This window comes from Vigna unguiculata, chromosome 4, assembly GCF_037176805.1.
Source record: "Vigna unguiculata cultivar grain cowpea cultivar isolate G323 ecotype 2 chromosome 4, ASM3717680v1, whole genome shotgun sequence".
NCBI lineage: Eukaryota > Viridiplantae > Streptophyta > Magnoliopsida > Fabales > Fabaceae > Vigna > Vigna unguiculata.
In genome coordinates, this window is record NC_140795.1 from 9,955,026 (window position 1) to 9,971,279 (window position 16,254).

A 16,254-nucleotide genomic window follows, 5' to 3' on the forward strand; every position below is an offset into this window, starting at 1 on the left:
TTTCCAGATCTGCTTCCCGACATTCCAGATCTGCTTCCCAACATTCCAAATTTGCTTCCCAGCGTTCCAGATCTGCCAGATGCGCGTTTTAGTTGGCTACGTGAACGTCGTTTATGCAGATCTGTGTTGATGATGTAGTTGCAGGAGGTAGACTCTTCGGAGAGGCTTCGTGTGAACGTGGAAGAGTGCTTCGTCAAAGATGTTCGACTCCAGGCGCGGTGGTAGGCTGTGTTTCGTTCGACTCCAGGCGCTGCAGTGGAGGTTTCGTTCTTCTCCTTCAAGGCATGGTGGACCTGCTGCGTTTTTCATGGATGAGGTGCTACAATGGCTTCCTGAATGGTGGTTGGTCTGATGGAGGTGCAGGTGGCTTGGAGAGAAATGGAGCAGCAGAGAGAAATGGATGAGGAAATGGAGGCGACGAAAACCCACGGACGGCGACGGCAACTGGTCGGCGACAGCGTCGGAACTGGTGGTGGCAGAGGGCGGCACGACGTTCGTGCAGAGAGAATTGGGGAAGAAGATGAATAATGATCAGGGTTCACGAATTGGGAATTTTAACAGGCTTTATGGCCTCGGTTATTCAATGAACCGAGGCCTAAAGTGGCTCAATGGCCTCGTTGAAAGGGGACCCAAAGCCAAAAGGGGCGGTGTTGATGAAATTATTAAATTAGGGTTTCTGGGCAGGGTTATAGGCTTTGGTTCTATTTCAACCGAGGCCAAATGTGTTCTCGCTGGTGGCAATTTTAAAATTTTTATTTCTAGGTTGCCTAATAGGCTCCAGTTCTTAATGAACTGAGGCCTAAAACTGCTTATGACACCGGTTGTTTGTAGAACCGAAGCAATATAGATTGATGAAATTGCAAAATTGCCACCGCCTCCTTATAGGCTTCGGTTCCGCCATAACCGAAGCCTATAAGGCGAGGTAAAATATCAAATCTGCACTAGTGTACGTATTTCCATTCAAAATAGAAAATAAGGGATTACATAGTTTTAAATAAAAACAAAGTTATTTGAGTGGAAATAACTGGCTATAAATGTAAAGTAAATAAATAAATTGAATAATAGGTGTGCGTGAATAAAAATAAATATAAATGAGAATGAAATTAATAACATTTCGTTTAATATAAATATAAAAATAATATAAATATATAAATAAAAATAATTATGAGTAGATTATAAATAATAAAAAGATAAAATGATATACATCCATGCTTCTCTTACCTCAACCATAAGAGATAAGTTATAAACTTGCAGTGTAGGTTTTTATTTCTTTCTTTTTTCTTCTGTATCTTATTCTTTTTTATTACTTACTCATTCTTCTTTTATCCATAAAAAAGCAATTCACTCTCTCTCTAATAGCTATATCTTCCCTCTCCCTTTTTATAGTGTTAGGTTTCTATAATCAAGTACAAATACATTAACTACATATCTATTCATATGTGGAGATAAGATAAGGTTGGTAATTATCTGTTTTCTTTTACAGTACGATTATAACTTAAGTTTTTACAGATTTTTCTTTTGTTTTATTTTAATCTTTATTAATAGAGATGTGTTATTTTGTGGTGGTATTTAAAGTCTTGTCTTATTCTTGCAATATTATATTTATCTTATTTTATTTAATGACAATGTAATTATAATATATTTAGATTTATTTATTTATAACTTATATATTTATAATACATATATATTTTATAAATAAACGTGCATATAATTTTGTAATATCATTATTATATTATTATATTGTTATTAGTTAATTAGTTTTAATATTTATGTATATTTTTTATTGTTGTATTTATGTATTCATATTTTATTATAATAAATGCCTCATGTAATGTTCTAAATATTTATATTATTTTCTATTTAAACATTATTATTGTTATTCTTGTTATTATTAATGTTATTATTGTTGTTATTATTATTGTTATTATTGTTGTGATTATTACTGTTATTGTTAGTATTATTATTATTGTTATTGTTATTATTGTTGTTATTTTTAATGTTGTTATAATTGTTATTGTTATTATTATTGTTATTATTATTACTATTATTATTATTATTATTGTTATTAGTATTGTTATTATTATTGTTATTCTTATTATTATTGTTATTATTATTGTTGTAGTTCCAAAAATTTTATAACCTCAAATTAATAAAATGTCGCGTACAGAAATATTCAGAAAGTACGGAGTTTGGAATATGAAGGTATACAATACACCAAACCATTTAAGACTCCAAGACTTGACTATCTGGATATGTATAATGAGGCACCACCACAAGATCCGTAGAATTATGTCCTAACAGTAAGGCACCACCACGAGGCCTTCGTGAAATTACGTCCTGGCCTTGAGGCACCACCACGATACCCTCGTGAAATTACGTCCTGATGTTGAGGCACCACCGTGAACTCTCACCCTAAGGTTCATGGAATTAAGTCCAATAGATGAGGCCCCACCATGGACTCTCTCATTAGGAGAGTCCATGGGATTACGTCCATTAGATGAGACACCACCATGAGCACTCACTACAAAAGTCATGGAATTATGCCTTATTCATACTTTGTACATGTTTCACCAACCAATCAGGATGTTTCCATAAATACTAATATCATGTGAATATGCATATATATATATATATATATATATATATATATATATATAAACAACCAATCATGCAACTCATACCTCCCAACTCATACATAACGTAGAAACATCTTGTTCCCATCTCAACCTCATACAAAAATCATGGCATCATTCATCAAACTTTTCTACTAAAGCATTTAAGTCAGGACAGCAAGCAACCACATCAATAAACCATTCACATTATATAGCACAAAACCTGTCCCAGTCTTGCTCAGGCTAGAAGACCTCGCTCAGGAGAGGGAGGTCCTCTCGCTCAAGCGAGCCCCTTCTCGCCTAAGCGAGGGCTCGAGAAGTGGAATAGTGGCTCCTGCGATTTCTAGCTCAGGCGAGACCTCCATGCCTAACTCATCAAAGTCCACAATGATACGTTCCCCACGAGTTAAGTTATTTACTTCTCTGACCTTCACCTTAATTTTCTTGATAACTCCTTCTAAGTCTTTAACCATAAAACAACTTACTTAACCATAAGTAAAATTTTAAAAATTATGGTCATGTAAAAATAAATATGACATATACTTATTGCATGAACAGTCCAATATGATGAAGATTCACGTTGAACATGTTTTGTAGATGTTTCAGGTTGCTATGAGTTCTCAGTGGGCAATGAGGAATCTATTGGTGGTGTTGTGCTCATTGAAGTGTGTGATGAGGTTTCATTTGTTGGTGCAGGATTTGTTGATGGTAAATAATTAGTTGGAGGCTGAAGTGATGATTTCTGTGGATTTCGAAAACGCTTCACCTTTGGCATGGCTACATATATTTATGAGAAACCAAAAGTGAATGACAACAATGAAAACTAGATATAAAGAATGCATGGGGATTATCATACAAAACAATGACCATAATTCTTTAATATGTATGGTAGTTCTAAATCAAGTAAATTAGATAGTATTTAGGAAAATCAAATCCAAGGGTGAGACTTACCTGCAGGTTGATCACTTTCAATATGGGGGAGTACAACAGGAAAACCAAGGGAAATCCAAGGGTGAGTACCCTCAGACTTATTTACATGCAATGAATTTGTCATTACAAAAGTACACATATAATAGAACCAACTTGTTGCTCATAGTGCAAATACATTAACATAATAACATAGATGGAAATAGAAAAAACAAGAAAATCCAAAATTCTATTATTCATGTCCAACTACAAAATTAGCTGATGTCTTCAATCAAAGAAAACTTCAACACAAAATGATTTTATTTTTTTACCTTACATATTAAAAAGATAGAGGGTTCAAGTTACAAGGTATAATATAAACAGAATGCTGCTTTGGATAGAATAGAAACAGAATATAGAGAACAATTAGCAGAGTTGAGGAGAGATGCAGAAACCAAGGAGCAGAAGTTGATTGAGGAATGGAATGCAAAGCACATGAAGTCAAAAGTTTTATGATGACTTCTGGTATGCTATGATGTCGTGGCATCTTCTGGTGATGGCTTGACTTCTAATGTTTGCCAACAAAGTCTAATATTTATCCGTTAGCTTTGTAATCTATAAAGAAAATGGAAGCTTATCATATATTTATGCTATAATCTGGAAAATCTGTTACATTAGAAACGAAAAAATCTGCAGTCAAAGAGCACAACACTTTTTGCAGAGATTAACCTGAGCAAGTGTTTTGAGACATTATAAATAGAGATTAACCTAGAAGAGGAAAAATAATTTCTAAAACCTTGATGTGCTAATAACCCAAGCCACACACCAGTTGAGAGCAGACACTGTGGTTGAGATGTTGAAGGAGAATGGGATTCAAAAGGTGAAGCTGTTTGATGCAGATGAGTCTTGCATGAAGGCTCTATCTGGGTCAGGGATTGAAGTCATGGTTGCCATTCCCAATAACCAACTTTCTGAGATGAATGACTATGATCGTGCCATGCAGTGGGTGAAGAAGAATGTCACAAGCTACAATTTCAGGGGTGAAGTTAACATCAAGTGAGTTACATAACTTTCTTTCTCCTATTTGTGAATGTGAGATGAGTTTTTAATCTTCAAGGAGTGTGGAATGTAAGTAAGAAGTTATGTAATATGTTTGAATCATGAATCTTGATTTCATGTTTTGCTTGGTAATTTGGATTCTTGCTTGATATGAGGTTCTTTGTGATTAAGGAAAAAAAATTAGATTATTGATATTTTGTTATGGTAAATTTGATTTAAACACATCTCTAATTGTTTGATCTGTATCTCTATTACATTGTTGTTCAACCAAAATTGGAGATTTATTACTTAATAGGTCATATAATAGGTCCACTAAGTAAGGATGAAATATTAGTATTGGAAATTGGAGTTGCCACTTGAAAAAAAAAATCATAAAACTTTTGTCTTGTCTTGGGAAATTTTTCTCAATTCTGATTTTTGAACTAGGTGATTCCAATTAAAAATGAATACATATTGGTTTTGTTTATATTTGAATTCCAATGAACTCTAAGTGTTTGTTTATTTGTCACTCCATCTCAACCAAAATTGGTTTTTCTGCCATAAACTATTCAAAAGTTGTGTTATTAGCCAGTCAAACCATTAAAACAACCAGAGTGGAATGCTGATTTCAACAAAGACATTTGTTAGAGAAAAATAAAACAACCCCATGTTTTTGTTAAGTGTTTTATCCAACAAAAGCATCAAACATGAAGAAGTTCATGCAAAGGAAGGTGTACATACGAGTATATGCTAAAGTTGCTCAGTACTCCATAGTTAGGAATTTCACCAGAAAAGAAATTGATAGTCAAGTTCCTAAGACAGGGAGGAAAAAATGAATCATAAAGTTATTAATATCATTATGCCAAAGAGGTTTAGGCTACACTAACTTACAAAATTTTCAACTGTGAGAGACGGCCAATAAAGCAAGGTATGGCACCTTTCAATAAGTTACTGGATAAATCCTTGTATTTAAATTATGTAGTAAATTCCAGATAAATTAAAATGCAACTGAGAATAAAGTGTAGAAGCAAGTTCAAAGAATCATAAAGAAATAGAAAGAAAAGCAAGGAACAAGGAATTACAATATATTCAAATATGAAATAGTTCCAATGTTTGACGGTATGCCTCATTGGAAAAAGTTACCCCTCAAGTACCTTTGAAGACAATCAGATGAGACACATCATCATGGACATAACATAAAAGCACTGCAATTTATAGGAAATTAATAAATATTTCTTTAGGAGTGAACCATTTCACTTACAGTGCTCTTAAATCAGAACAATTGGTAAGTTCATTAGGAATGGTTCCATGCAAGTTGTTATGATGAAGTGCCTTGATTCATTGCAAGCCATCATATGGAATGAGAATGATAAAAGTCTCATGTGTAAGTTTAGCAATGAAGAGAGAAACTTGTTTTCTACTTACAGTCTTTGTAGTCCACTGAGTTTACCAATGAGATAAAATTATGCCAAGTTGCAAGTATGGCAGATTTTTGAAAAACAAAACACAAAGTGTCATACTCAACTGAGAAAGTGGGGAAAAAAGAAACATAATGAAGTGCATGTGATGTTTGCATACATTATGCGAACTCTCTGTTGATCGCCAGGGTGGCAATAGATACCAGTCCATTTACAATGAGCATTTATAGCAGAGAAAAAGGAAGCTAAAAAAGTACCCAAAATGCATTTATTCTCCCCCCACAAAAAGGAAAAAAAACTAAACAAAAAGTATAGAAGAAAATTTGTAGTAGAGAAAAAAAATAAGAGACTCATAGTTCTAACCATCCAGAGTTAGAGCAAGAGAAGAAGGACAGAAAACAAAAGAAACCACTTGTGGAGCCTTCAATACATGCTCTTTGTTGTAGACTTCAGTCGATTCTGACAAGATGAGGTTTATAAACTCTACAAGGACAAATTAGTGAACATCTTAATTATTGAGAAAAGTCAACAAAGAATATGAAGCAGAAAATTCTAGAGAAAATTCTATAATGACATATTATCTAACTGTATATAATGAGGATTTGTTATGCTTTTCTAGAAGCTAATGAAGTGCACGAAACTGTATATAAGTTATAACCTGTGAAGAGAACCAGAGAAGAAAGAGAACTAGAGAAGAAAGAGAACCAGAGAATAAAGAGTACACTTTTTATTATAGGTTCTTTATATATATGTCCTTCCTAACTTGAAATTGACAAAAGGAAGCAACATATAATCACCTTAAGAAAATAACATTAAGAAATTAAACATGAGTCGAGTATACATGCATTGAAAATAACTTTGACTATAAAAAATCATTACCTTTAAGAAAAAATTTATTACTAATTATTTTTTCAACTCATACATTTGAGTCAAGGATATCACCATCTAAATAGTTTGTAGCCAATTGCACATATTCATTGTCATTACTATAATATTTCTCTAGCTCTTGATCTTGGTATGGCTCATTTTCATATACCTCTTTTACTATTTCTCCCATTTCATACAAATCTCTTGGCTTTAAATGCACAACAACACTCCATCCTTTATTGACCACATCATCTACATAATATACCATTTGTGCTTGAGATGCCAAAATATAAGGTTCATGTTCTTCACGATCTCTAATATGAATTAGTCTATCAAAGTTAACACAATTAAAATTCCATTGATCCTTTTTATATCCTCTTTCTCGTGTAGTATTTGCCGACTTACACTTGAAAAGAACAACATTGAATTGACCATAATAATTAAACTCAATGATATCCTCCAACTTTCCATAATAGGATAAGTCTACTTGCCTTAAGTTCCTGTCAACACTGCTTGATACACAAGTTGTATTAGATGTTAAAAACACACCACTATTTTGTGTTCTCAATCCCTCATCTCGAGTCAATGTTTGAAATTTAAACCCATTGATGTTGTACGCAATAAATCTGTTAGCATTTTCCAATGGACCTCGTGCTAGAAACTTTAAGTCATTAGACATTGTATTTGTTGTTTCTGGATTCATAATCTAAATAAAGAAGTTATGTTAGCCATAATTGAAAGAAAACATAGTAAATAACAGAAAGTGTACTATGTGATAACCCACCCACCTTTGAAACCAATCAACTAACTCTTTAAACACTCTAGTTTCGATCTTAGTGGTTGAAGCTCGCCTTCCCCTTGAACTTCTTTTTATTAGTTGTCTAAATTCACTACATATATAATCAAACAACATGACTAATATAATTTAATTAGTTTAAATACAATCACACACTTAATGTAGATTACTCACTCAACAAATGGTGTGACTATTGCACAATTTAAAACCACATATCGATGGGTTTGTAGTTTTTGCATCTGAGTTAAAGTAAAATTCGAAGAACCTCCTACTGGCTTCCTACCTTGTGGAAAGATAGATAACAGAAAAGGCTCATCCTGTTTTATCACAAACACGTCTTGGTCTATTGAACCTTGTCTCTATATCTTCAATGTATCTAGAACAAAAGGTAAGAGACTCTTAAGCTAAGTATCCCTCAGCTATAGAACCTTCGGGTTTCGCCTTGTTTCGTACAAAGGTCTTTAAATGACCTAATTCCCTACAATAATGAGAAATAATTAGAGTAAACAACTTGGATATTTATGATAATGATACCTTAATCTAAAAGCACTAAGCATTACCTTTCTATAGGATACATATATCGATAATGAACTAGACCTCCAAGTTTTGCTTCCTCTACTAGATGATAGTTAAATGAACCATAACTGTGAATAATGATGGTGGGAATAACATCTCTAAGTGGCAAAGTGTTAGCACAATGCGATCTTAAAGCATTTCAAGTTCTTGTGGATTTAAACTTTTACTACAAAGGACTTTAAAAAATGAGCAAAACTCCACCAAGTTTGTAGTGACATGGTTTGGTAACAAATTACGTATTGCCAGCTGTAGTAATTACTCCATAATAATATGGAAAATCGTGACTTTTTAGCCCGAATATTTTTTCTTGCACCTCATCAACACATCTAGAAATGTTACTTGAGTAACCATCTGGTACTATAACATTTTTCAAAGTTTTGAGAAACAACTTTTTGGTATCACGAGTTAATGAAAACAAAGCAAGATGATATCTTCCATTATCATATGGCCAAAGATCCTCTCTTATGCCCATTTCCTTTAAATCTTTCCTAGCATTTACATTGTCTTTGGATTTAGGCTTTTCATTTAACAAAGTATATACCAAATTGTCAAATACTTTTTTTTTTCAATATGCATGAAATCTAAATTATGGCGTAACAAATTAGACTCCCAATACGGAAGTTCAAAGAAAATGCTTCTTTTTTTTCCATTGTTTAACTTCTTCTCTAGATCTTTTTCCTCTACCATCCAAAATTACTCCTCTCCTAAATGTAACATTAATATTTTCAACTTGCCTAAAAATGTCAGATCCTGATAATTTTAGTGGTGGATTCCTTGTTTCAGTGCTTCCATCAAAGCGAACACGATTCAATCTAAATTTATGATTTCTACTCAAAAAGCGACGATGCCCCATAAAACACAACTTCTTACTATAAGGGAGACGACAAGGTTTTGCATCAAAGTTACAAGTAGGGCAAGCTAAACCTGTGTGTTCCAACCAGATAAAATGACTAGGCCAGGAAAGTCACTGATTTTCCACATAAGAGCTACTCGCATCCTAAAAGTTTCATTCAATGAAGAATCAAAGGTCTCCACACCATCATTTTATAGCTCACGTAACACATCGACAAGGGGTTGTAAGTACACATCAATATTATTTCCTGGCATTTACTTGCCTGGAATGATCATGGATAGGATCAATGAAGTATGCTTTATACATATCCATGGTGGAAGATTGCATGGAATTAAAAACACTGGCCAAATACTATAAGTAGAACTCATAGTACCAAAAAGATTAAAACCATCACTAGCAAGGCCTAAACGAACATTTCGAGGATCAGAAGCAAACTCAGGATGCAATAAACTAAATGTTTTCCATGCCTCACTGTCCCTTGGATGCCTTATGAACCCATCCTAGTTCTCTAAAGAATGCCATCTCATCCTTGTCCCTTCAATGGAAAGTAACGCAAAACTTTTGCAGGTTGATTTTTTTCTTCTTTGGGTTCCATCTAGATGTACCGCAACGTTTGCATGTTTGCATGTTTACAAATCTTTTTCATCATCTCTTAAATATAACATACAATCATTCGGACATGCATCTATTTTGGTATAGTTAAGACCAAGTTTGTTGACGGTTTTCTTAGCCTCATAAAAAGAAATAGGCAAGTTTGCTTCATTAAATGCATCTTTTAACAAATCTAGGATCATAGTCATTGCCTTGTCAGTTAATCCACACAAAACCTTGATGTGATATAATTTGATTACAAACTCTAATTTTGTGTACTTGCTCCCGTCACACAATGTTTGATTTCTATCATTGAGAAACTCAATAAACTCATTATGATCCTCCTTTGGCCTTTCATTCAAAACATCATCTACACCCAATGGTTGTGTTTTGCCTAGATTAGTACCTTCTTGCCTATAGTGCCCAAATGCTTCATTGATCATTGTTTCCATTGGATTTTCATAATGAAATGCCTCTTGTATATCATCTTCATTACTAGAAATATCTTCTATTTGTTTCTCACCATGAAGATTCCATATAACATATTTTGTGGTAAATGCTTTTAAAATCAAGTGCTTCTCAACTACGCCTCGACGACACGACGACGAGCACAACAACTCTAGGAACGAACTAAAGGGTTGAAATAAAAGTGGAACATAACCAAGAAACGGGTTAACAAGAAACCCTAACTAGAAATACGAAGGATGATTAATGTGGATCAGTACGAGCTAGGAAGAGATATTTACGTGGAGCAACGAGTCCTCCTAGTTCAACGTAACAATGGAAGCAAAACCTTAGCAGAGAGGGAGACGACTACAGCTCTAAGGTTTTCTGAAAGAGTAGAATGAGTGAGTTAGGGCAAACTTAGGGTTGGGTTTTATCCTTTGAGCCAGCCCTAGGCCCATCTGATTTGGAATGGCTTTTTAAAATAAGGCGTAAAAGTAAGTGGGCCTTACATTTGTTTTTCAAAACTTTTAGACAATGGACGTTTGAACTACGTTTTTAATAGATTAAATTATAATTTTTTTTCTTAAGTTCATTTTATCGATAATCGTTCCGCTAAAAATGTTCATTTTATATCTTTCTGTAACATCCAAAAAAAAAATCGGGATGTTATATATGTCATGACCTTTTTCTTTTCTGGTTTACATGAGTCATTCTCTCCAATTGGACCCTTTTAGAATATAAGTATGTGCTTAAAGCTTGCTTCATGATTTGATTCGATTCTAATTTCTTTTTGATAGTCACCTATTCAAGAGTTATGCACTCTAGGAAAAACTTAAGATATTTGGTGAGAAAAACACCTTTCTCTTCATCAAGTAGTTCAACCTATGAGATGACTTACACTTAAGCAAACCAATACAAGGTTAAATGGTACAAATTTTGCTTCATGTAGTGCAACATCGACAAATATGGATGACAAGTTCCTGAACAAGGAAAATGAGTAAAATTTAATAGTTTATTTAAGAAATTACATAAGTTTGTTATAATACCCATTTGAATTTTAATAACTTATAAGTTTTTTTTTCTATTCTAGGCCAGATGTTGGAAGTGGTGCTCCATCACCTATTGACATAAGAAGATCAAGCGGGACAAAAAAGACTAGTTAGGAACATAACTATAGAAGTTTAGCAAAATGTATTATAATAATGTGTCTGATCTATTATGGTTTTTGTATTCAATATGTAAACGTACATGCAAAATTTTGGATGGTGTTGGATAATTTCTTTTGCCCATACTTTTTTTCGGTGTCGAAAAATCTTCTACAAGTAGATTTCACGTTAGCATTCTTCATTTAAGTTGGTGATCAATCTTCAGAAAAGTTAAAACATTGCATCTTTTCCACCTTAGATATTTGTACTCATTTTTGGGGAAGAACACTTCGTATCATGTTAGTTTATTCTTTCAAAACATTTAAAACTTGATTCATTACCCAATTTATAAACATGTCACGTAAGTTTCATGAGATAATTTTATTATTAAATTGTAATTTTAGTAATCAATTTGACATGGAATAAGATATTAGTTTGTTAGTTTTCTTTTGCTTTTAAGAAAATAATATATATTTATTGTTATATCTTATAACTATTTGTTCTCTTATTTTCTACAATGCATTGTATTACGAGTAATACAAAACACACATTTATAATTCTCAATAAAAATAATATAAACCATATTGTGTTGTATACATAAATTCATTTCAAATTACATATAGTGAAATCAAATAATATCCTAAATTAAATCATGTTTGTTCCTGCAGAGAACAAATAAGATGAGTCAGGCATAAGTAACACCTTACCCATAGTCCGCCATCTCCTTAGTAGGCCTATTTCCGGTTGGCATATGTCTGCTTGGACCCGGGAGGGGTTACCTGCAAAAGGGACTCTAAAGCTCAAGTCAGCAAAATTTCAGAGAAAGTCAAATCAGATGATTAGGGAAGTAATGAATGCGCACCTTTAATTCGTGGGGTTCATGTATATTTATAGCTTATTAATTATGTTTGACCATTCCATGGGTTAGGCCCTGGTTTGGGCCATAGGTGGGTCTGGGCCCTAGCCCAGGCCCTTAGTCCTGATTATTGTGGGCTTACTGATTATGAGTGTTTTGATTTCATCAAGTTTCTTAGAGTGGTCGATGTAGACCGATTACCCCTTTAGCGGCTTATGCCGCCATTGTTCGTACGTCGTCTTAGGCTGGCTATTCCTTTAATGGCTTAGGTTATCGGTTTAGGCCGGTTAGGCTTAGGTCAGGCTAGGCCGACTACCTGAATTATCTTTGATATAGATGTGGTGATCATTTATTATTATTATTTGGGTGAATCGGCTATGTGTGATACAATGTTTAATTCCATAAAATATTTTCTTTTACAATTCCATTCTTTTCAAATAGAATTTGAATTTCTTATCAATTCAAATTATCTAACTTCATTATTAGAAGTTACAGATTTGACTTGGTGATAAAGTGGACGAGAGAGAAAAATGTTTACATATTCTTATTAACATGAACTGGTAATACGTTAGCCATTAATATTTGATTACTTTCATTAATCTTAATAAATAAGATTTTGGATTCTTAAAGTAAGAAAATAAATAAATATAATAATTCATAATAAGAAGTTGGTTAATTTAAATAGATAATTTATATGTATTCTAATTCAGCACTAACTAACTCACTTAGTTAAAGTATTTTAAACAAAACAAACTTCAATCTATATTTTAAAAATCAACATGAGATGTAAAAGTAATTCAAGTGAATGGTTCACACATTGAACACCCGACCTTTTCCTAAAATTTAAGAAGGAACATTGGCACATACTTCTAGGAAGATTCGAATAAATAATAATAATAAAATTGATGAAAATTTAACACTATCATAGGATAGTTGGCTATATTCACAAATAACAGTGATACAAAATTCCATTACAATGATTGGTTGTATTTTATTTATAGTTTCCACTTAGCCATAAAGGGGGCATAAACCGAGAGAACTACAATGAGAAATTCACAAGCCACTTAGGATATTTGTAGGAGAAAACTCTAATATAAGTAGTCATAAGTCATTTAGGTGAAAACAAAAAAAAAAAAACACTAAGTATTTATCCTTCTATTGGAAAGACTTTTCTTATAAAGTATTATTTGGCAATTACGATTTTGTACGTTGACACCAAGCTTCTCAATCAGGTTGGTTCTTAAGTCAAACCAAGCTAGTTCACCATCATTTGTTTCGAAGAGTATATTGCCCATATTACTTGTTCCAATAGGAAACGAAAGTGACGGTAAAGGTCCAATAGTAAAGAGTTTAGTCCATGTTTCCTTCTTGCCAACTTCAACCAAAATTGATACGTAAAATATAGTTGTGTCTTTATAACTTGACATTAAAGCAATTGACCCATTTAAGAGAAATAAGTGTCTCATCACCAAACAGAAATTAAAATCATTGTATGTTTTTGTGGGTATATCTAAGGGTGTGAGGGTTGTATAACATACCTCATTGCTTATGTCAAACGAAACCAAATATCCTTCATCGCCATTGTTACATAACCAATGACACATTCCCTCTAAATAGAATCTATTATTAATACCTTGACAGTTAAGAAATTCGATATTAAGTTTCCTCCAAGAATTGCTTCTTAGGCTATAAATCTCCCAAAACCGGTCATATTCCCATTCGTTATGATTATTTTCAACCAAGTTTCCTTGTGCATAATAACCTATTTTTCTAATCACTTTATAATCATCTCTAGCAATATCATAACCAAATCCTTCATATTCAATCACAACATCGAAATCATATTGTACATCCGAAACTGGGCTGGGCACAGTGACCTTACATTCATTGGTAGAAGGATTCCATAAATACACAATGTCTGTTGCTTCTAGGTAGAGGCAAATAATTCCATTAATACTAGAAGAACCCAAAATATAAACTCCAGGAGAATGACCTTCTATACGTGGATTTGGCCAATTTAATATTGTCGAATTCTGAAACTTCATACCAAAAAGTGAATATAAGGAAGACTCATCATTATATTGGTCGTAATCTGGACCGAGGCATAGTAGGAGAGAGCTATCATCAAAATAAGAGTTTTGGTTAGATATGAAGTTATTGTAAAAGAGGTTCATGAAATTAGGATTTTCCAACAAGAGAGCCCATGATTTGCATATGCATCCAAATCTTTTAAGAGATTTCAATGACAATTTGAAAAGAATGTTGAATGCAAGATGATCTGGTAAGTGTTTGCCAAGATTTTGAGCCACAAATTTATTGTCCATCTCTTGGTCGTGCAACCAAATGTTAATAAGTTTCCAATGGTCTTTGGTGTTCTCGCTCCAAAGGTAAATAGGATGGGTAATTTGTTGGCAATCTTTGCTAATGAGATTCTTGATGGTGGTCTCCTCCAAATACTCTGACTATTGACAATAATAAGTGAACAAAATATATAACAAATAATGAGAATGACTTAAATTAAACAAAAGAAATGATTTAAAATATGGAATGACTTAATTTGTGTACTTGATCATCCTTGAGGAAAAGGGTAATTTTAGTTCCCCTGGGGAGTCGTTGGTCATTGATATCCGTGGTTAAAAAGCAAGAGGAACTAGGTTGAGATTCCCAAATATATTGGTCATGGTCATTATGCTTGGAGGTGAGGATAACCTTATGAGCAACCAAATAAGTAGAGTAGAAGCCAACACCCAAATTATCGACCAAATCTAAAACAAACACACACATGTGAATACAATTAATGACAATGCAATGCAAATGAAAGTGAAATATCACCACCTACCTACCTGCTTTGGTCATGCCAATACCATTGTCGATGATAGAAAGTGTTTTGTTAGCCTTGTGAATGATTAATCTAACAATTAGTTCATCATTATTTAAAATATTTGTTTTTGTGAGCCTCTCAAATTGGATTTCATCCAAAGCCTGTGCATACATACCGTAATCAATAACAATTACCAAAAATTTACAAATAGAAAATCAAATTTAAATGATAACTTACATTAGAAGCATTGATGATAAGTTCACGAAGAAAAATTCCTTTGTTAGAATAGAAAGTCTTCTTCACCAAGCTCAACATCTCGCTCTTCTCACCTTCTAACACCAAGATCTTATCATTTGCGATTACAATTCCATTGGAATAATAACAATCTGATTGAATCAATTTATCAAACAAAACCACTCACAACCGAACCTTTGTATTTGTTAACCACAACCACCCACTATATCCATTTAATACAAAATCATTATCCATATTTAGTTTTATTGCCTTAAATTAATATTAATTAATTAATTAATTATTAAACTTAATTAATAAATTGGCTTTAAAATTATAAATTAACGTTTATTAATCAATAGTTTTCTTAAACTTTTAAACAAATAATTATTTTTTTCCTATAAATTATTAATGAAGTAATTATTTCATTGGAGCATGAACACATTGTATTTAGTTTTCATTATTAAACACAATATGAATAGATATAAATAGAACATTAGGAATAAAACAAACAGTGAAACAAATACTATTGAAAAATTGAATTAAATATAAAATAAAAGTAGCAAAATATTCTACAATTTAAAAGTTTACAAGCTTTCATAACGTTAAATTTTTACTAATATTAATTGTTATTATTAAGTTCTATATGTCTCAGTTGGATTATATGCTTCATCTGTAAGACACAAGTTTCAATAAGTAACAAATCATGAATACATAAGTGTTTTGTCTATTGGATGATATGACATTATAGACTTACTAGTTGATGAATTCAAATTTTTGCCCTCATTTAATATTTAAATTTGGGGATTTAATTGAATTTTCTGTGCTTAAAGATTGATTTAATTAGGATTTGTGATTATTGGATTTTTTGAATAAGTTTGGTAAAAGTGGCGTAAAAATTGATTTTAGTTGCATAAAATATTATTGGATATTCTAACGTTTGTTAATGCAGTTGGAATTTATTTTTGGTCATTAATAGTGTGGATTTAAAATATTAAAAGTTACAAAATAAGTCCAAAAATCAGGAAATTTTGGAAAAGAATAAATCAAGAGCTAAATGCACCCCCAGTTTTTATTTGCACACTCCTTCTAGAATG

At 32.6% G+C, this 16,254-nt stretch overlaps 1 protein-coding gene and 1 pseudogene across 1 annotated transcript; both read right to left on the reverse strand.

Annotated features, from left to right (window-relative positions):
• Positions 1-7,222: 7,222 nt before the first annotated feature.
• On the reverse strand, positions 7,223-8,309 carry LOC146886757 (uncharacterized; annotated as a pseudogene).
• A 4,762-nt stretch (positions 8,310-13,071) lies between these two features.
• On the reverse strand, positions 13,072-15,344 carry LOC114172490 (uncharacterized). The gene is made up of 4 exons (XM_028056946.2): positions 15,164-15,344; positions 14,949-15,087; positions 14,671-14,870; positions 13,072-14,567 (listed from the first exon to the last, which is right to left on the reverse strand). The coding sequence occupies exons 1-4, from the start codon at positions 15,239-15,241 to the stop codon at positions 13,245-13,247; spliced, it is 1,740 nt and encodes a 579-aa protein (XP_027912747.2). The 5' UTR covers positions 15,242-15,344; the 3' UTR covers positions 13,072-13,244.
• Between the last annotated feature and the right edge of the window lie 910 nt (positions 15,345-16,254).